Source organism: Aulonocara stuartgranti, assembly GCF_965226115.1.
Source record: "Aulonocara stuartgranti genome assembly, chromosome: 3".
Taxonomy (NCBI): domain Eukaryota; kingdom Metazoa; phylum Chordata; class Actinopteri; order Cichliformes; family Cichlidae; genus Aulonocara; species Aulonocara stuartgranti.
Window position 1 is genome coordinate 20015537 of NC_138941.1, and position 21015 is coordinate 20036551.

Sequence of the window (21015 nt, forward strand, 5' to 3'; positions counted from 1 at the left end):
GGTGAGCTTTTCCAGATTACAATGGGCTGAGGAAAAGGTCACCTGTGGGAACCTGCGAGTTCCTGTCTAAAGGATTGCAGCGAGTCAATCCAGTCCAAGATCATAAAGAACTCTTTTTCTAAAAACAAAAGAAAGAACAAATAAATGAGCTCATATTGATGAGGGTGGAGACTCTGATGCTTTGCGCGTGAGGCTCCACTTGTCTGCTGTGCAGCCGTGACAAAGACTGGACCAGCGTTAGGATGAGTAGATGTTGACAAACAATTCACGACGCCGGTAAGAAAAGGGTGGATGCTTTGCTTTGCTTTTGGCAGCAGCAGGAGCACAAGAGAGAGAGAGGGAGACCGAAAGGTTCACATGAGAGTGGAGCTGCAGACTCCACCCTTGGGCGGCTAATTTTGGGTTGCTGATGTTTGCTTTAAGAAAATGTTGTTTTATTGACTGGGTTTAGATGATGGTGTCACATTATATTGTTGGGAAAATGCCAAATGCTGAAGGGGAGAAAATGTTTGATGTTACTGATGTTACCATTAACCAAAGCAGGCCACTGTAGAAGTCAACGACATTTTATAGAAGGAAAACAGAACCAAAGCCAAATGTAGGAGTTATATAGGGGATTGGTGGACTTGTCACATTCCAAATCCAGTTATGGAACAACAAACACTGGTCCAAGGGAAAGGGCAGGTGATACGAGGTGGTGCTGGAGGGAAACGAGCAAAGTAAAGACAGCAAACCTATTTTGGTTCGATTTGATAAAGTCAGATTAAAAGAAGTACCATGACACTCAGAGGATCAACGTGAAACTAAAACATACGCACATTTTGTATGAAGCACATGACTGATAACTGTTGTGTTTTAAGTTTAGTTTCTTATAGCACAGAGTGGATCACAGTGAGGGAAGGACAGGGGGGGAACTGAGTTTAAATGTGAAGTTGATGCTAATATACAGGTTTTGTTTCTAGGTCGTTCTGGGGATGCAGGCTCTGGGTGGAGCCAGGAGCTGAAAAGATCGAACATGATAATTAAACTGATTTTATTATTTAAACACAGGTTTGCAGGCCCGGAGCAAATATACTCGAGAGGAGAATCGCTGAGGTTTCCTGAGAAATGATCTGATGAACCTTTTTCTTTGAATTTTCTAGTTGTGCTTTTGTTTGACACATGAAGATGTGTCAAAAGGGGGAGTTTTAGGTCTAATTTGAAACAATGGATTATATGATCGATGATGCAATTCTACACTGCAATCATCGAGTCCATCCTCACCTCCTCCATCACCGTGTGGTACGCTGGAGCCACTATCAGGGACAAACAGAGACTGCAGCATGTTGTGCGCTCTGCTGAGAAGGTGATTGGCTGCAGACTCCCATCTCTGCAGGACCTGTACGCCTCCAGGACACTGGGGCGTGCAGCTCAGTCACAGCTGACCCTTCTCACCCTGGACACAGTCTGTTTGACCTGCTCCCCTCAGGCAGGAGGCTCCGGTCCATTCGCACCAGAACCTCTCGCCATAAGAACAGTTTCTTCCCCTCTGCTGTTGGACACATGAACAATAACCGTATGACTGTTCCCACCACTACCACGTGACCCTACGCTGTGTTCACTGCATCATTCCATGTTTGGCCCTGATCACCACCTGCACTCATGTATATATCTATCTACTTAGCACTTTTAATCCTTATTTTTATTTTTATTTAAGTGTTATATGACAGTATGTTTGCACTGAAGCACCGCAGCAATTTCCTAATGTTGTAAACCTGCTCAACATTTGGCAATAAAACCGTTTTTGATTCTGATTACTGTCAGCATTTTAATCGCTAGTTTAAAGGCTGCAGCTGTTGCTCTAACATAAATGTAACAGGCCTCAGTGCTGGTTCTAATAGTCTGAGCTGCTTCCAGCTTTATTTGTGAAGAGCACAGCAGCTTACAAAACACGTAGCTAGCTCGTACAGCTGCGACGTTAAACTTTCATGAGCTAAGATGACCTTAAAATAACGGGGCTACGTGTGGTGATGCTAGCGTTAGCCACGTTAGCGCGTTAACTTCACAGGTGGTCAGACTGAGTAAACAGGCACTAAGTCAGAGGTTGGGCTCTCCGTTTCGCTGCAGGATCCCTTCATTCATGCAATTTATGCAGTTTATTAAAGTGCAATTGGAAAAAGGATTTTGAAATGCAGTTTTTAAAAGCATTTCAAAAATCAGTTTATTAAATGGGAATTCAAAAATGAATTTACAAATGCAGAATTTATTCTATAATTCATTACTTAAGCACAGAATTCTTTATTTCGATGCGCGTGGCTCTTGTGGTCCTCCATACAGGAGTGAGAACGTGTTGGCATTTGGGTCCTCCTTCCCCTCATCATAGTCTGCCACGCAGGCCGTGACAGAAAAGCCCACTAAAAGAACGCCCACCAGACCAAAGCAATGGTTTTGACTTGATCAGCATTAACCCCGCCCCCTGACTTTGATGGGTGAAGCTGACAAATAAAATGTATTTATGAACAGCGATGCAGGGCCAGGAGTAGCAACGTGAATTAAATAAATACATCATTAAATAATTCATTAAATGTGTCAGTAAAATAATCAAAATAGAAAACAAACCAATAATTGATTAAATATGTAATTAACTAATTTGAATTGTATATAAACAAATATTGAAAAATTTTAAATGAAATTAAATTTTATTAATTTAATTTTTATTAATATATATCTTTAATTGATTATGTAGATTTTTTAAATTAATTACTGAAATAGTTCATTCATTAGTGATGCATTTATTTAATGCAACCATAAAATTATTGCTAGTTTAAGTAAAATCAATTTAAGACATCAATATTAAAGGTTAACTTATGATAATGAATACATGCAACTATAACTGATGACATAAAAATGAGGATTTCTTAAGCTGAAGCCAAAGTGCTGACTCATTTTGAATGTTACTCTCAAATGTTTTCCCTAATAACAAGAACATAATTACACTTTAGCCACAAGAGGGCAGCAGCATTAATATAAGTCACATGTATATAAAGGTACAGTGATTATATTACAGTGATTTTGACAAAAACAAAACAGTTGATGGCAGTGTGTTTTTCCATGACAGAATAATTACGCACACCCCACTTTGCAGTTATTTATTTGTAAAAAATGTTTGGAATCATGTATGATTTCCGTTCCACTTTGTGTTGGTCTTTCACGTGGAATTCCAATAAAACTGATTCATGTTTGTGCTGTAATGTGACAAAATGTGGGAAAGTTCAAGGGGGCCAACACTCGGACCGGCGGCCGCCTCGGGTCTCTGCTCCTCCTGCCTCCCCTTTCCCTCATCCACCTGCTGCCTCTGTGGAAGCTCCGCCATAGCCACCACCAAACAACTGAGTTATTTCTACACATCGACCAGCATCCGGCCAATCCACCACCTTCCATTGTTTATACCGTTACAAAAAAAAAAAAAATCATAAAAAAACATCATTGGCCCAGAAAAACGAAAAATCATCATCGGTATGCCCGATGGCCAGTCCAGCTATGGTCGTGCCATCAGTTAACCCTTCGCTTGCCAGCTGTGACACGCGTGCCCAGGGTTGCCGACCCCTGCTCTAAAGCATCTGATTTGGATTCCTGAGATCAAATATATTTTCCTTTGTGTTTGTTTTCTTCCCATTTGTGGCTTTAATGTAGTGTTACATCCTGTTTGTTTGCTTCCCTCTGTATACATGTCCAGATTCACTGTTATGTTTCTATTCTTACATTGCTGTGTGATCACTGTTCCCTCTGCTGACTGATGTGACCTTTTGTATCTCACACTGATACTTGTCATATTTGTATCTGCGCCTAAAAGATAAAAAGTTTTCCATGCTAAAACACAGCTCCACCTCCTGCAGTTCTCCCTCTGAACCACTAGATGTCTCTGTTATCTAAATGAAGACGTGCAGCACAGCAACCACAGCAGCGCTCAGATCACACGTGTCCTGTTATTATGTATAAAAGCATGAAACAGGTGAGACAGGTGGGATCAATATTAATGTTGTGGAAATATATGAAAAAGCAACAGAAGAGTGAAAACATTTCCTGTTTCTAGAAAGATCTTTCAGCTCACAGCTGCTCACAGACTGTATTTACAAGTGACAAACTGCAACTCTACAGTACATCTACAGTATATATCAAATATATTCTGTATTCAAATCTATTGAGTGATGTTTGAAAGTCTTTCCAGGTGAGTTTGATCCAGGAGGGTCTGAAGCCAGAGTCAGACAGAGACTGTGCAGAGACTGTAGAAGGACAGAGCAGCAGCAGAGCAGTCCAGATACACTGATGATCCTCTGTCAGATCCAGAGGGACACACAGGGATGATGCTGGACTCTACATTGTGTCTGACAGTGGAGCTGTTCTCAGAGCAGTTCACTCTGCAGCACTGACAGTCATCTGCACTTCTTCTCATTCCTCTGTCAGTCACTGCTGGATGAAGCTCTCCTCTCCACCTCCCAGTAACATGGCCCAGTCAGAGCGTCTCTACACACAAGCTGCTGCTGCTTCAACCTCTCTGGATCATCAGGACACAGCTCCTCCTCTCTCAGCACACACACCGTCCTGTTTACCATCACCAGCTGCACCTGCAGAGAGAAGAAGGAAGAGCAGAGGAGATAAACGAGTGTTTCCAGAGACTCTTCATCAGCTGTCAGTCAGTGATGCAGCACATCCAGTATAAAGAGCAGCAGGGACTTCAGTGCTGGGACTGTACTAGGACTCATTGTTGCTTCACTTTTTCTAATCTTTGGATTTTTATTGAAGTTGATGAAAATGTTTTTCCCTCCTAGTTTGAGTTTGGACTTTCATTCATTAGAAGAACCTTGGTGTGTCCACTCTGAGCTCTGTAGGAACCCCAACAACAAGCCCAACAATCCAGATGGACGGTTCCAGCTGTTAACTGGAGGAATTCCATCCAAACATCTGCTCTCACTAAATTCTTCCTCACCTACAGACTGTGTTCTTCACTGCTTTAAACTTGGAAACGAATGCAGTCATTGGTCTGCGTGCTGCTTTGTTCAGAGAGCTGATTGGCTGTTGACAGCGTTTGATCAGAGCGTGTCAGCCGTTACTATGGTGACCATAAAGGTCAGAAACAGGAAGTGTTTGTGTCCAATCCTGAAGCCTGTCACCATTCTCCTCTCACAGCTTCACTGAGAAGCTGCAGCTTTACAGGAAACACTGGATCTTTGTTTCATACTGACTGTGTTTAGTACAATACTGCTGACAGCACCACCCACTCACTCCATCACTCTACTTACAGCAGAGTCTCCAGTCTGTAGTCTGGACTCTGCTGAAGATCAGACAGCTGCTTCACATCTGGATCCTTCAGGTTGTTCCAGCTCAGGTCCAGCTCTCTCAGATGGGAGGGGTTGGACTTCAGTGCTGCTGCCAGATAATCACAGCTGATCTTTGACAAACCACAGCTCCTCAATCTGTATAAAGAATGAAAGATGTAAGTTTATTAGACAAAGTGCTTGAAATCATTCAGTGTTTCATCATCTGTTCAGAGCTGAAGAAGGTTCAGAATGTAGAAGTTTAGAAAATGGAAACTCCAAACAGCTGAAGCCAACAGGAAGCAGCTTCAAACAGGAAACTGTGCAGAGTTTCAGACTATATGTCCTGATGCAGCCAGTTGGATTTTGGAGATTTGAATCTCTGTTCTGTGACTAAGTCCTTGAATCATTTCTTCCAGTTGGTCCAACAAGACAGACTAAGTGTTGGACATGTGTTGTGGCTCCATTAGGGGAGCTTCTAAATGTGATGTGATGGCCCCTCTGGGTCTGTCAGGTCACAGCACTGAAGAGAGCTCAAACTGGGCACACACTTGTTCCAGTCTGGACCAAAGACTCTATACTGGGAGTGAGGGACTGCTTTGACTGCACCCACTGGGACTTTTTAAAGGCTCATGTTCTCACTGAGATCATCGATTTCTACTTACATTTCTTTCTGGGAAAAATGGGGATTACTTTGGAAACAGGAAGTATTTTCCCCAATAAGCAGCCCTGGATTAGTAAATCACTCCAACATGTTCTCAGGCAGAAGAAGCTGTCTTGTTATGAGGGAGAGAAGAAAAAGATTGAGGCACAGAAACTTGTTGAAAGAGAGATAAAGCAGCTAAAATCAGGTGTAAAAGTAAAGCAGAGGATGAGCTGAATAAAGGACACTCAAGGCTGGCTTGGAAAGGAATGAAGTCCATGGTGGGGATGCAGAACAAGGAGCAAAGATGAATGTGATGCTGAATCAGCAGAAGACTTGGACTCATTTGATTCCAGCTTTGATATCATTGATTTCAATGAAGAGCTTTGTGATTGTAGCAAAGGGCTGGTAGCTCTGAGAGTCCCACTGATGAGGTGTTTGTGTGGAAATCTCTTAGTGGGACCAAAGAGAGAAAAAGCCCTGGTCCTGATGCTGTGGGAGGGAAGTGATTGAAGTGTGCTGTGAGGAACTGACTGGGAGATTTTCACACATTTTCCAGTCCTCCTTGGAACAACAGGAAGTTCCCAGCATATGGAAACAAAGGTTAAGTGTCCTATGGCACTCAGTGATGATGGTGCTGTGGCCCCACCACCTCCACCTCTTTGTAAAGGAACTAACTGTCATCTGAAGCTTCAAATGGGACTAAGACTTCCTCCACTAGGTGGCAGTGTCTGATGAGAAAGTGTTAGTGGAGCTGGCCTGGAGTCAGAAACAGGAAGATGCAGGATTTGGGCTGAAATGGGGAAAAGTGGTTGGCACTAGTGCCTTAAAGCAAGAAGGTTGTAGGTTGAAGCTTGTTGGCCTTTCTGTGGAGGTTGGATGTTCTCCCACAGTCCAATGAAATGCTGCTTAGGTTCATTGGTGCTTCTAAATTGGCTGTAGGTGTGGATGTGAGAGAGTGCTTCTCTGTCTCTCTCTGTTGGCCCTGTGATGGACTGCTCACCTGTGCAGGTGGACCACGCCTCTTGCCCTATGACAGCTAGGGCACAGGCTGCAGCCCTGTGAGCCTAAGCTGAATAAACAGTTAGCAAAAATGATCCATAGATGGCCTGAAATCCCCCAGTTAGCAGTTTGGTAGATAGCTATGACATGCTAATCCCATCCAGCAGCTGTATTCTACCTGTAAGCTGATCCCTGCTGAGCCAAAGCACTTTTTCATATACAAATTACAACCTTTAATAGAAACCTATTGGTCAGCATCTTATTAGCCTGCTGTTAGCTTCATTCCACAGAAAACTGAGAGAAACTAACAGAGTTGATAAAGAATAAAGAGAAATGTGCTGATTTAAAGCCTTTGAAGTGCTTCAGATGATCTCTGTCCACTTCTGTCCACTCATTCATTCATGTAAGCTTTCTAATGCAGCTTTGATCTTCACAGTCTGCTTCATGAAACTCATTCTAACCCTGAATGTCAGAGTGTTCCTCCTTCTCTTTCCCATCATTCATGCTGGCAGTGGAGGAGATTTGGATGTTGGACTGTGTTTTGGATGATGTGTGTATGTTTGTGTTGGACTGCTGTCTGTAAAGCAAACGCACATTTTGCTTTGGATTTCAGTGTCAGACAGACTTTAAGGTGGAATGAAGAGTTGGAGAGTTTCACAGTGAATTATCCAGTGGAGGATTTTTCTTCTTCTTTGAAGGTTTGAAATGTGAACATTGTTCTGCTGCAGTCAATGGACTAAACCAGAGAAGAAGAAAACAGACTTTACCATGAAGATCCTCAGTGTGGATCAGTATAATATCAGCCTGATGTCTGCAGTTTAGTGTCAGCACAACTTTCACATCATATTCATCTCAGCACAACTAAAACATGCTGACTGACCCCAGAGTTTCAAGTCCACATCCTGGACTCTCCAGGAAACCACACAGATGCTTCACTCCTGAATCCTGCAGCTTGTTGTTCCTGCTCAGGTTCAGCTGTCTCAGATGGGAGGGGTTGGACTTCAGTGCTGCTGCCAGATAATCACAGCTGATCTCTGACAAACCACAGCTCCACAATCTGTATAAAGAATGAAAGATGTAAGTTTATTAGACAAAGTGTGAGCTTGAAATCATTCAGTGTTTCATCATCTGTTCAGAGCTGAAGAAGGTTCAGAATGTAGAAGTTTAGAAAATGGAAACTCCAAACAGCTGAAGCCAACAGGAAGCAGCTTCAAACAAACACAACAAGAGAAAAAACTCTGAATGTTTCACATTAAAGTCGTAAATTTATCATAAAAACAGGACAAAGACTTGAAAAAGTCGTGTTTTTCCTTCCAGGAACCACAAGGCTTCACTTTTAAAGGTGAAGTGTGAAAGAAATGGACATATTTGAAGTCCAACACCTTTTTCCAGTCACATTATTAAAGCAGACAAACTACAAGCTCATTTTCATTCCAACAAGTCATCTTCTGACCTGGACTAACAACACTGGTCTCTATGTGCAGCTGGCTGTGAGACCAGTGCTCAGGGAGCGTCTACAAAGTGCAACACTGAAAGAACATCACACACTCATTTGCTTCCAGCACTTTCACACAAACATCTACTGTCATTATTGTCAGCAAACTCTGTGGATCCTTTATTGCAAATTCAAATGGGATCAAATGGTCAGACAAAAGAGGGTTATGAGGAAATATGATGAAATGTTGTGTATTAGCAGCAAGTTATTGAATCATTTTCCTCAGAAACCAAACAAAATGATTGACAAAGATGTTTTTACAAACTCAGTGTTGGACTTGGATCAGCAGGATAAGCTGATGTTTAAAGGCATTTGAGTCTCGCTGTATGAGAGTCCAGTTATTACTCAATATTTATGGATGATGTTCTTTCAGTGTTGCACTTTGTAGACGCTCCCTGAGCCTCACAGCCAGCTGCACATGGACCAGCTGATATTACCCAGCATTAGAGGATAAAACAGTAAATGAGAGCAGCTAAACACACAAAGATGGAAACACAGAGCGTGGATCGTTCACTCGACGGCACGGACACGGACACGCCGTCGGGGCTGAAAGTGGACAGTTCACAGATCCTGAAGCTTCAGGTTTCATCAGTGTTACGACTGTTGTCGTAATTATATGTAAATTTGAGTGTGCAGGTGCTCCTCCATGATTGGTGCATCCAGGGTGGATGGCTGGCAGCAGATAAGAAGATACCGCCAGGGACTGCCATGTCATTCATCCTTGGCCCAACCCAACCGGCAGACCGTTAACTGTGTCACTATGTTGGTTAATGTAAGAGCATGTAGGGGTGGACCGCCTTTTTGTTTGATCAGTTTTCTCCTGTTTTTGTTAGGCAGGGAGGAAAGTGATTGTCGTTTGAGTTAGTTCTTTTGCGTAGGTAAGTTGTATTTATTCCTGAGATAGGCTACCTTATGTCTGTTGTTTTGGCCTTAGGTTCACCCTGAAGTTACAATGTGCTCCCTTCCTTTGTTTAACTGCACTCATTGTAAATGAATCACTGTTACAAAGTATTAAGTGTGTGACGTGCTGCTTGGGGTTGGACGGGGATGGATCACCCTTTATGTTGTGGTTTGGCCGTGCCTAGACGGGCCATAACAATCTGTCTCCAACCAAAACTGACTGAACCAGCAGCAGAAGAAGATCCAAACTACGCTTTACGTTTGATGAACATCGTCATGAATTCTCTCTGACTTTGACGTTTACTTCCTGCACAGCTCTCTCTCTCTCAGTGTACTTCAAGAACAGTTTACCTTCAAAAATCTGTTTCCTGCATTATTCACTGCTTATTACGCACCAGTCTGCTGTTGTGTTCACTGCTGTCGGCCTCCGAAAACAAAGCCTCATTTCTGCTGTTCAATACTGAAGAAATGTAAACCTTTTAAAATGATGACAGATTACAAACTCTCAGCTGTGTCTGTAATCAAACCTCTGTAACTTTGCTTCCCTTCAGCAGCATCAGCTCATGTTCACATGTTGATTCATGGTTTGCTTCAGTTTTTGATGGACTGCAGAATATTTTGAAGGTTATCTGCTATAAAAAGCCAGAACAGGAAAATCTGCTTCATGTGTTTCTGTTTGATCCTCAGTGACTTTGACACAAAGGCCTCTGCTGTGATGATCACACCTCTGATCAAGTCTCACAGTGTCAGCTTTGTTTTTATACATATGGATATGTGCTGATAAATGATCAGAGTTATAATATTTCCCACTGCCTGCTGTGTGCCGTGACCTTTGACCTGCTAAAGACAGTCAGCTGTGGATTATTCATTGTTGTGTCTGATACTTAGAACTGTGAGGAAGAACACTACACAGTTAATCAGGGTCCCCTCTCTCTGAATCAGGAAAGGTGGGCAGGCCGCGTGTGGGCCGCGGGCCATACGTTGAGTCTCACTGTTTGAAATGTGAACATTGTTCTGCTGAAGTCAATGGACTAAACCAGAGAAGAAGAAAACAGACTTTACCATGAAGATCCTCAGTGTGGATCAGTATAATATCAGCCTGATGTCTGCAGTTTAGTGTCAGCACAACTTTCACATCATATTCATCTCAGCACAACTAAAACATGCTGACTGACCTCAGAGTTTCAAGTCCACATCCTGGACTCTCCAGGAAACCACACAGATGCTTCACTCCTGAATCCTGCAGGTTGTTGTTGGAGCTCAGCTCCAGCTGTCTCAGATGGGAGGGGTTGGACTTCAGTGCTGCTGCCAGATAATCACAGCTGATCTCTGACAAACCACAGTCACTCAATCTGTATAAAGAATGAAAGATGTAAGTTTATTAGACAAAGTGTGAGCTTGAAATCATTCAGTGTTTCATCATCTGTTCAGAGCTGAAGAAGGTTCAGAATGTAGAAGTTTAGAAAATGGAAACTCCAAACAGCTGAAGCCAACAGGAAGCAGCTTCAAACAAACACAACAAGAGAAAAAACTCTGAACGTTTCACATTAAAGTCGTACATTTCTCACAAAGCTCAATTATGTGACAGAAATTTCATCCCATGTCAGTTTGGCCTCATCCTGGGCCGGATTATCCAGCACACACTCTGACCACAGGCCCAGGGGCCACGCACAGCTGGGCTCCATCCAAGAGACAGGAAACAAACCAACACAATAATAAAAAGCACCATGTGATCTTCTTACATCTTCAAGACAAACATAGTAAAAACATGAGCATATTTGTTTCCTGATAAAATGATGTGACAGGTAGAACAGAGTAAAGTGGTGGTGTTACAGCCTTTCTCCCCTCTGCTGCCGAGGCTGTTAGTCTCTCCCAAACTCAGCTACAGGACTTCCAAATGAATGAAAGCAGCAGAAGTGGCTTTACAAATGAAAGAAGAAGAGGAGAAGAAGAGGAGAGGGAGGCCACCCTGACCATCACTCCAGCTGAAAACATCACACTTCCATTAAAGTTGGTGAGGAAATGTTGAGCAGGATGAGCTGCTGGCTAATCTGGAGGCTGTAGCAGCAGCTCACAGTCACAGTGGATTTCCACTCATGAAAACGCTCTGGCTGCTTCATTTCTCATCTCATATCAGAGACTTTAATGCTTCACTGAAGCTGTACTGTGATGCTTCCATATTCCAGTGAGGCCTCCATAATGATTTCAGCTGTTCTGTACACACACTGTGTGCCCTGTATGGCTCAAAGTCTCTGCAGCCTGTTTTTATCTGCTATCATCAGATCTTCATCATCCTCATTCACATCCCTCACACACTCTACAGCCTCATCAGCACTGACTTCATCTTCACTGACTGATGGAGCACAACATGAACCTGTGGAGGCTGAAACACTGTCCTGTCAAACATCTCCCCGTCACCACTCCACTTCTGTCAGCCTTTAAATGAACCCTGCTCAAGTCTGTCACTTCTGTTTGGAGCCAAAAGGAAAAACTGTTGTTCAGTCGTTTGGAAAGACAACATTTCTGAAAGCACTCAAACTTCTTCACATTTGTCTTCAGACACATCCTGAACATTTAGGAACTGAAGAAAGTTTCAAACATCAAAGACATGAAATATAGAAAAACAACAACAGCCGCAGTCAGTGAACTCACCTCAGAGTCTCCAGTCGACAGTTTGGACTCTCCAGTCCAGCACACAGAAGCTTCACTGCTGAATCCTGGAGGTCTTTATTTCCACTCATGTCCAGCTCTGTCAGATGGGAGGGGTTGGACTTCAGAGCTGAGGCCACAACTTCACAGTGAGATTCTGAGAGTCGACACTGAGTCAGTCTGTGATGATAGAAAATATAAAATGTGTTATTATAAAAGCAGAAAATCTGCATTATAAACACAGACTGAATGTATATGAAGACAAAACAGAGTGAGGTCATAATCTGATGAATCTGCTCTTCACATCTGTGCTTCAGCTCCTCTTACTGTGTTTGACATGACACAACGATTGAGTCTCTCTCAGACCTGCAGACTTTTAATGAGAATCTTTGTTTGGCTTTAATCTGCAGATGAAGGAGGAAGATGGTGTCACATTTAGGCTTCCATAATGTCCACAGTCTGTCACTGAGATCTGATCCAGAGTCAGAGTGAAGACACACATTTGGACTGTTTCCTGTTTTGACTCCAGAACATTTTGAATGAGTTCAGCTCAGTGAAGAGTTCCAGCTGGAAAGATGATCTCTGTTTGCTACCTGCTGTCAGGTACGACTGTTCACGTCCACACGCAGGAAAAACCTGCTGACTGTTACCAAACGGAGCAGAAATCTCATCACTGGACAATAATGATGAATGAACTCAGAGCTGCTGATATCAGATCTGATTTCAGGGGAACTAAACACAGAAATGATTGGCTCATTTGAGCTTTCTGAGCCATTATCTGCTGGTGTGTTGCTAGTTGGCAGAAAATGATTTGTATTCCTGTTCAGGGCTTCAGTGTTTATGAGTCCAGATCCAGGTGACAGCAAGTCAAAATGATGTTACCTGTCTGTGTCCAGCAGCAGCCTGTATTCACTTTGAATATTGTTATAACCTGACATGGATCAGTTTGTCTTTGATTGGTTTGTAAAGGTCACTGTTTCCATTGGACCTGAGTGACGTACAAAGACAGAGAGGGAGAGAAAGGAGAGAGAGGATGGAGACAGCAAAGAGAGAGCAAACACAAACAGGTGAGAGTGGACAGGTGACCAAGGTCAGCAACCAATCAGAGAGCTTCTGTTTGACCCACAGTCACTGATGATGACTGCACATAACCAAGCAGTGTGTTACTCTGATATCAAATATGGATCCTGCTCTTATAATAATGATCATCAGATGATATTATTGTGTTATTTTGTAGCTGAATACGATGTTTGTGTGATTATCAGTGAAAGAAGCAGTGAGGAGGATGGAGAGAGAGAGAGGACAGAGGGTGAAGTTAGAAACACTAAAAGGATTTTTCATGGATTTCATGGATGATTTGAGTGATTTCCAGCAGGACACTTAAACATGTCAGTGGACGTCCTAAAGAACATATTCACTGATATGAAACGTGTCATTGAACAGGATCAATATCAGTGGAAACATGGTGGAAACAGCTGTGACTGCATGGATGTGACACACTTCAAATCTGTTCTCCACTCTTGGATTTGGGATCCATGGAGCTGCTGCTGAGTCTGTACAATAAAGGAATGGTGTGGAAGGTTGCAGCGTACGGACACAAACACTTTGTGGTTACAATCTGATTTTATTTTCAAAATTAAACTACTAACCTACACTGATCAATGATGCTAATGATCACATCTGGACTCACCGAGCCTTTCTGCAGTTCCTCACAGCTGGAATCAGTCTCTGTCGTCCCCGCTCTGATGTTTTGTACTTCTGCAGGTCCAACTCATCCAGAACCTCCTCTGACATCTGCAGCATGAAGGCCAGAGCTGAGCACTGGATCTCAGAGAGTTTCTTCTCTGATCTGTTCTCTGACTTCAGGAACTCTTGGATCTCCTGAAATAATGAGAGGTGGTTCATCTCCATCAGACAGTGGAAGATGTTGATGCTTCTGTCAGGAGAGATTTCATCACTGTTCATCCACTTCAGGTTGATGATGACTCTCTGGATGGTTCCATAACTGATCTCTGTCTGACCCAGCAGACCTACTAAGAGTCTCTGGTTGGACTCCAGACAGAGGCCATGAAGGAAGCGAACAAACAGGTCCAGGTGGCCATTTTTACTCTGGAGGGATTTCTTCATGGCTCTGTTCAGGAAATCATCCAGAGAGGACTCGTTGTATTTTTGTCCCAAGAAGTTCTTCAGCACCTCTGTCTTCCTGTTGGTGTGACAGTGGAACTTGTAGACAGCAGCCAGAAACTCCTGAATGCTCAGATGAACAAAGCAGTAGACTGGTTTCTGGAAGATCTCACACTCTCTTTTGAAGATCTCTGTACAAACTCCTGAGTACACCGAGGCCTCTGTCACATCCAGACCACACTGCTCCAGGTCTTCTTGGTAGAACATGATGTTTCCTTTCTCCAGATGTTCAAATGCCAGCCTCCCCAGCTTCAGAAGAACTTCCCTGTCAGCCTCCGTCAGCTCCTGTGAACTCGTCTCATGTCCCTCATGGTACTTGTTCTTCTTCCTCTTTGTCTGAACCAGCAGGAAGTGTGAGTACATGTCAGTCAGGGTCTTGGGCAGCTCTCCTCTCTGCTCTGTAGTCAACATGTGCTCCAGAACTGTAGCAGTGATCCAGCAGAAGACTGGGATACTACACATGATGTGGAGGCTCCTGGATGTCTTCATGTGGGAGATGATTCTGCTGGACAGCTCTTCATCACTGAATCTCCTCCTGAAGTACTCCTCCTTCTGGGCGTCAGTGAAGCCTCGTACTTCTGTTAGCCTGTCAACACGTGTAGGAGGGATCTGATTGGCTGCTGCGGGTCGGGAAGTTATCCAGACGAGAGCCGAGGGAAGCAGATTCCCCTGGATGAGGTTTGTCAGCAGCTGGCTGACTGATGACTTCTGTGTGACATCAGACAGCAGCTTCCTGTTGGTGAAATCCAATGAAAGTCTGCTTTCATCCAGGCCGTCAAAGATGAACAAAAGCTGAGAGACAGCCAGCTTCTCTGCTGTGACCTTCTGTAATGTTGGATGGAAAACATGGAGCAGCTCCAGAAGACTGTACTGCTCATCTCTGATCAGGTTCAGCTCCCTGAATGAAAGCAGAACCACCACACTGACATGTTGGTTCTCCAAGCCCTCTGCCCAGTCCAGAGTGAACTTCTGCACTGAGAAGGTTTTTCCAACACCAGCCACGCCGTTGGTCAGAACCACTCTGATGGGTCTCTGTTGGTCAGGTAAGGCTTTAAAGATGTCCTGGCACCTGATTGGAGCGTCATGGAGGGCGTCCATCTTGGAAGCTGTCTCCAGCTGCCTCACCTCATGTTGGGTATGAACCTCTTCACTCTGTCCCTCTGTGATGTAGAGCTCAGTGTAGATCCTGTTGAGGAGTGTTCTACTTCCTGTTTCATCACTTCCTTCAGTCACACGTTCACATCTCCTCCTCAGACTGATCTTATGTTCATCTAAAACCTCCTGCAGACCAACATCTGCTGAAAGAAAGAAAAACAACGAGACTAAAGAGAAAGAAAACTCTTCAATGTCTGAACAACACAAGAAGTCCAGTTTTCAGAAATGAGTCCATCAGCAGACAGATGTTCAGTCTTACTTTGTACACAGCTGCTCTGACTGGCTGTCTGCAGTCCAGCTCTGCTTCTGGATCTTTCTCCACACTGTGCAGAAGCTCTGATGGTGACACAGAAAAGTCAAAGTGGAGATACTTCTGTCCACCTTTGATTAGACTCATTATAAAAAGGAAAACAAAGTTTGAACACAGTCATGTTTCCAGTTCACTGACTTACATTTATTCCATGGACACTCACTCTAACCTGAACCACAGCTACAACCCAACATTGTTGAGGCCTCATCTCCTCCTTTCCTGACTGTAGAGGTTAAATATGCAACAACCAACAAATAAAAGAATTTGGTTCATTTCAAACAAATTCACACGGTGACCAAGTAAAGTAACCGTAGTAAAGGAGACAACATCCCGTTGATGGTGGGATTATTTGAAAGATTTGCTTTAGTCACGTCACCAAATGCAGTTGAACCACCCGTGGATCCATGTTTGACCATTCTACCACTCTGAGCTCTGCTTTTGAATCATTTTATTATTATCATCATTCATTTATTCATTCTTTGGAGGGGGGCTATTTCCTAATGCCGCCCTAATAAGCTGATGTTCAAGGGGAAATATAACAGAAACTCTTTCAGTGTTATTCATTAATAAATTAACAGATAAACTGTGAAGAAGAAAAAAACTGAGATTTAAAGGAGAGAGTGAGAAACTTGATCATCCATCCTCATAATACATGTTTATCAGTATCTGCTGTGACCATACTGCAGTAATAACTACAAGTCTACATTTCTGTGACTGTTGATCAATCACAGCAGGAATCTGAGCTCATCTCTGCACACAGAGCAGCTTCAGCTCTGGGATAAACTGCTCGCTTCACGTCCTTCTCAGCTCACAGACACTCATCCTCATATTTTCCTTTAACATTTGATGGTATAATTCATCTGAGTTTACACTTTATCTGCATAAATACAGAAAAACAGACCCAAACACCAGAAACCATCAGTTTCACCATGTAGAATATATTGTTGTTTCCTTTTAATTCAGAGAAAAACTGATTTGGATTTTCTCTGTTCTCTTTGCCACAGCCCATCCCAGCAGCAGCTGAAGCAGCTGACTGTCACAACACTGAATAACACTTTAGGAGGAATTTCAGAGGTCAGTAAAGCTCCAGTTTCAACATCAGTTAATTCATCATAGTTCATCATAAATGTTAACCTGGCTGGCACACATGTTAATGTTAGCCATTTAAATATTAGCAGTTAGCTGAGGCCACAAGAAGAAGAGGCCCTAGAAGAACAATGGATGATAAGATTAGATTTCCAAGACTAGGCAGAGACGTGTTTTCCTTTACTGTCCTCTTACAGAGGAGGGAGCAGATACCAGACGAGGTCACGGAGGTACGGGGAGGATTCGCAGCAGACAGCAAGACTGCCACGTCCATGCGAGAGAGCGATGGCTACGATAATCTCTGTTTTTAAGATAAGATAAGAGATAAGATAAGATAGAACTTTATTAATCCCTCGGGTGGGTTCCTCTGGGAAATTCGACTTCCAAAAAGCACAGCAACGACCGAAGTTACAGTTACAGAATTGTTATTTATATATATATATATATATATATATATATATATATATATATATATATATATATATATATATACACACACACACACACACACACACACATATAAATACAGAGACAGATATAAATAAAATATACAAAAGGGGATAAATAGAATAAATAGGAATAAAAAATAAAATAAAAATACAATGTCTCCCTATATAATGTTGTACAGCCCATGTGAGGGTTATCCTCTCTGTGAACCAGATGCTTGATTTCACACAGAGGTCCACCAACTGAATTTGATCAGTTATGGAACGATTTACCTCGACAGGCTCCTTCACTCGCTGCTTTTAAACCTCCTTTAAAACACACTTTTACTCCCTGACCTTTGACCCAGTGTGACATGTTGACTCACTACCTCAGACAGCTTAAAATAGTCTTTTTGTTTTTTGGTGCTGCCTAAAAGAACCGTGAAATATCTGTCCTATATACAGTTATGTTCATATATTTTTGTGCTACATCAGGAAACTCAAAAACATAGTTTTTAATATTTTAATCCTTATTTTTAAAACTTTTTTTGTCATTTTTCTGAATAACACTTTAGGAGGAACGTCTTGATGCATTCTCAATCATCCAGGAAAGTAAATCTCCAAAAGTTGATTCTCTTCATCTGGACGTAGCGTAAATGTGTCCCAGCTGGACTTTTGTCAAAGCTGGAAAGGCTCCTAAAGAAAGTTCCAGTCGATCCAGGAGAGAAGGACAACCGCTGCCTAAGAGAAAACCTGTAGCTATCCCATATGTGTCAGGAGTGTCGGAGCAGCTGAGTCGCATTTTTTCTAAACACTGGGTCTCTGTGGCTTTTAAACCCCAAAACACGCTGCGCCAAAAACTGGTCCACCCCAAGGATCGGGTCCCCCGACACAAACAGAGTAACATAGTGTACGCTGTTAAGTGCAGGACGATTGGCAGGATTTATACATCGGGGAAACCAAACAACCTCTGGCTACAACACAGAAGAGCCACCTCGTCAGGCCAGGACTCTGCAGTCTATTTACACCTACAGGCCAGTGGACACTCTTTCAATGATGAGGATGTAAAATCCTGGACAGGGAGGAACGCTGGTTTGAAGGCGGAGTCAAGGAGGCCATTTACGTGAAAAGGGAAAGACCATCTCTGAATCGAGGAGGGGCCTAAGGGTACATCTGTCACCATCTTACATGCTGTGATTGCAGCCATTCCCCAACTCTCTGTGAATGGGACTCATGACCATTGATCAGTGGTTGTTGATCAATGGTCATGAGAATTGCATAATTAAGATTAAGGAACTGACCTCACAGCCCATTGTTCCTTCAGTGGGCAGGTTTCAGTCATCATGCAAATGTCCTGTTTATAAGATTGGAAACCTGCAGTCAGCTGAGACTGAAGGAGTCACCTGGATGATGACGAAACGTTTCTCCCACAAAACGCTACGTCCAGATGAACTGAATCAACTTTTGGAGAAAGTTGAATCAGTATTTCAGCTTTAAGAGGGTATTTTAACACAAACATCAGTCCTTCTACTTAAGTATGTTTGACACTTTGTTTACACCTAAATTAACTTTACTGTTAACCAGTTTTCATGTTTCTGTAATCCACCAGTGTGCTCATGCTTTTTTAAGTGAAAACATATTTTTAACTAGAAAAATTTGCATTTCCTGCGAAAATGCAGTGTGGATGCTTAAAGCTGAAGCTGTATGCAAAAAGTAGCTGAAAAAGCTGAAAAGTTGCAGAAATTGTAAAAACTTTGCAGAAGCAAAAGAAGTTTGCTAAAATGGAATTACTTAGCAGAACTGCAATATCTTAGAGGAAACATAATACTTGGCAGAAATACAATAGCATAGCAGAATTTAGCAGAAATATTGTAACTTACCAGAAACATGATAACTTCTCAAAAATACAAGAATTTAGGAGAAATAGTATAAGATAACAGAAAGAATATATTTAGCCAAAAATACTTAAACATTACAGAAACACTATGATTTAGAAAAATAGTACAACAGAGCAGAAATATTGTGATTTACCAGAGACACTGTGATGAACTATGAATATTGTAATTTTAAATTGAGACTATGTTTTAGCACAAATATTATAATTTGGCAGAAATACTATAATTTAGCAGAAATACTATATTAAGCACAAATCCTATAAAAAGCAGAAATGGTATGATTAAGCACAAATACTACATTTAGTAGAAATACTTTGTTTTAGCACAAATCCCATAAAAAGCAGAAATACTGTACTATGATTTAGTAGAAAAACTATAATTAATCAGAAATACTAAATTTAGCAGAAATACTATATTAAGCACAAATACTATGAAAAGCAGAAATAGTATGATTAAGCATAAATACTACATTTAGCAGAAATACTATATTAAGCACAAATCCTATAAAAGCAGAAATAGTATATTAAGCACAAATCTTATAAAATAGCAGAAATAGTATGATTTAGCACAATAGTAATAAGTTAAACAGAAAAATTGGAAAAGCAAAATGGACAGCTGAAAATATGCTGAACATGCTGAGGGTCCCTCAAATATACTTGTTAAATGACAAAAATCTGCAAAAAAATTTATTACAGCCACACAATCACAAATATGTACACATGAGGAAACACACATGCACAGAGAGACCCACACACAAGATCCAATTCAGTCAACCAGTCTGAATATATTGAATTTAAATCTTAGAATGAGATCATCCCATTAAAAGGCTTTCTCTCTCTCTCTCTCTCTCTGTCACACACAGACACACACACACACACAGACACACAGGGAGAGAAAAGTAAGTTTCTAGGTCAGCCTGGGAGCTGGTGAATTTGAATCCACCAATCAGAGAGGCTGTGCACTTTTCCCCACCAAAACAGGTGCATCTGTTTACACACGCAGCAGCACAGAGAGACACAGGATTTTTGCAGTCTATTTCTCATAGTGACGACTCCCCTCAAACAAATGACCGTAATTTCCTAACCGTAGGGGCTAGAATGGTCATTCTTACACCGTTTTGTTCAGAAGAGATGGGGGAATCTTCAAGTGTTGACAATTTAATATTAAAATATGAATTTTTAGAGATATATGACATGGATGACTTGTTGACTTAGAAGCCACGAATTCCCCAATATGCAAATTTGAATGCCTGAGACCACATATGTGATTGGCTGGCTGGGAAGCCGTGCAGGCCCTGATTTGTGGATTTGAATTCCTCAGCCCTCAGATATGATTGGCTGGCTTAGAAGCCACGAAGGCCCCAATATGCAAATTTGAATGCCTCAGGACACTTATTTGATTGGCTGGGAAACTGTGCAGGCCCTGATTTGAAAATTTGAATGTCTCAGTCCTCACAGAGGATTGGCTGCCTGGGGACCTGGCAGAAATATATAGAAATACTATTATTAAGCATAAATACTACATTTAGTAGAAATACTATGTTTTAGCACAAATATTATAAAAAGAAGAAAAACTATAATTTAGCAGAAATACTATATTAAGCACAAATCCTATGAAAAGCAGAAATAGTATGATTTAGCAGAAATACTGTATTTAGCACAAGTACCGAAAAGTACCAGAAATACTATGATTTAGCAGAATAGTAATAACTTATTGAAACACAAATGCACAGAGGGACACACAAACAAAGGCTCTAATCCAGTCAACCAGTCTAACTATGTTCAATTTAAATCCTACAATGACATGCTGTCAAATAAGGGCAGGGTCCTCTCTCTCCCACTAAACACACACACACACACACACACACACACACACACACACACACACACACACACAGGGAGAGAGGACTAAGTTTCTAGGTCAGCCTGGGAGCTGCTGAATTTGAATCCACCAATCAGAGAGGCTGTTTACGTTTTC

General features: G+C 42.0%; 2 protein-coding genes and 1 long non-coding RNA gene across 3 annotated transcripts in view; all 3 read right to left on the reverse strand.

Moving 5' to 3' along the window:
• Positions 1 to 21015, reverse strand: part of LOC309700493 (uncharacterized protein) — a 2098293-nt gene that overhangs the window by 1726327 nt on the left and 350951 nt on the right. The window contains exon 16 of the mRNA XM_082524046.1: positions 7820 to 7996. Within this exon, the coding sequence (XP_082380172.1) occupies positions 7820 to 7996 (177 nt within the window). The remainder of the gene's footprint in view (positions 1 to 7819; positions 7997 to 21015) is intronic.
• LOC309700558 (protein NLRC3-like) overlaps positions 1 to 21015 on the reverse strand; it is a 191047-nt gene that overhangs the window by 61426 nt on the left and 108606 nt on the right. The gene's annotated exons all lie outside the window — the stretch shown is intronic.
• The window catches only part of LOC309701558, a 49456-nt gene continuing 45472 nt past the window's right edge, over positions 17032 to 21015 (reverse strand). The window contains exon 2 of the long non-coding RNA XR_014275101.1: positions 17032 to 18711. This is a non-coding gene — a long non-coding RNA (uncharacterized lncRNA). The remainder of the gene's footprint in view (positions 18712 to 21015) is intronic.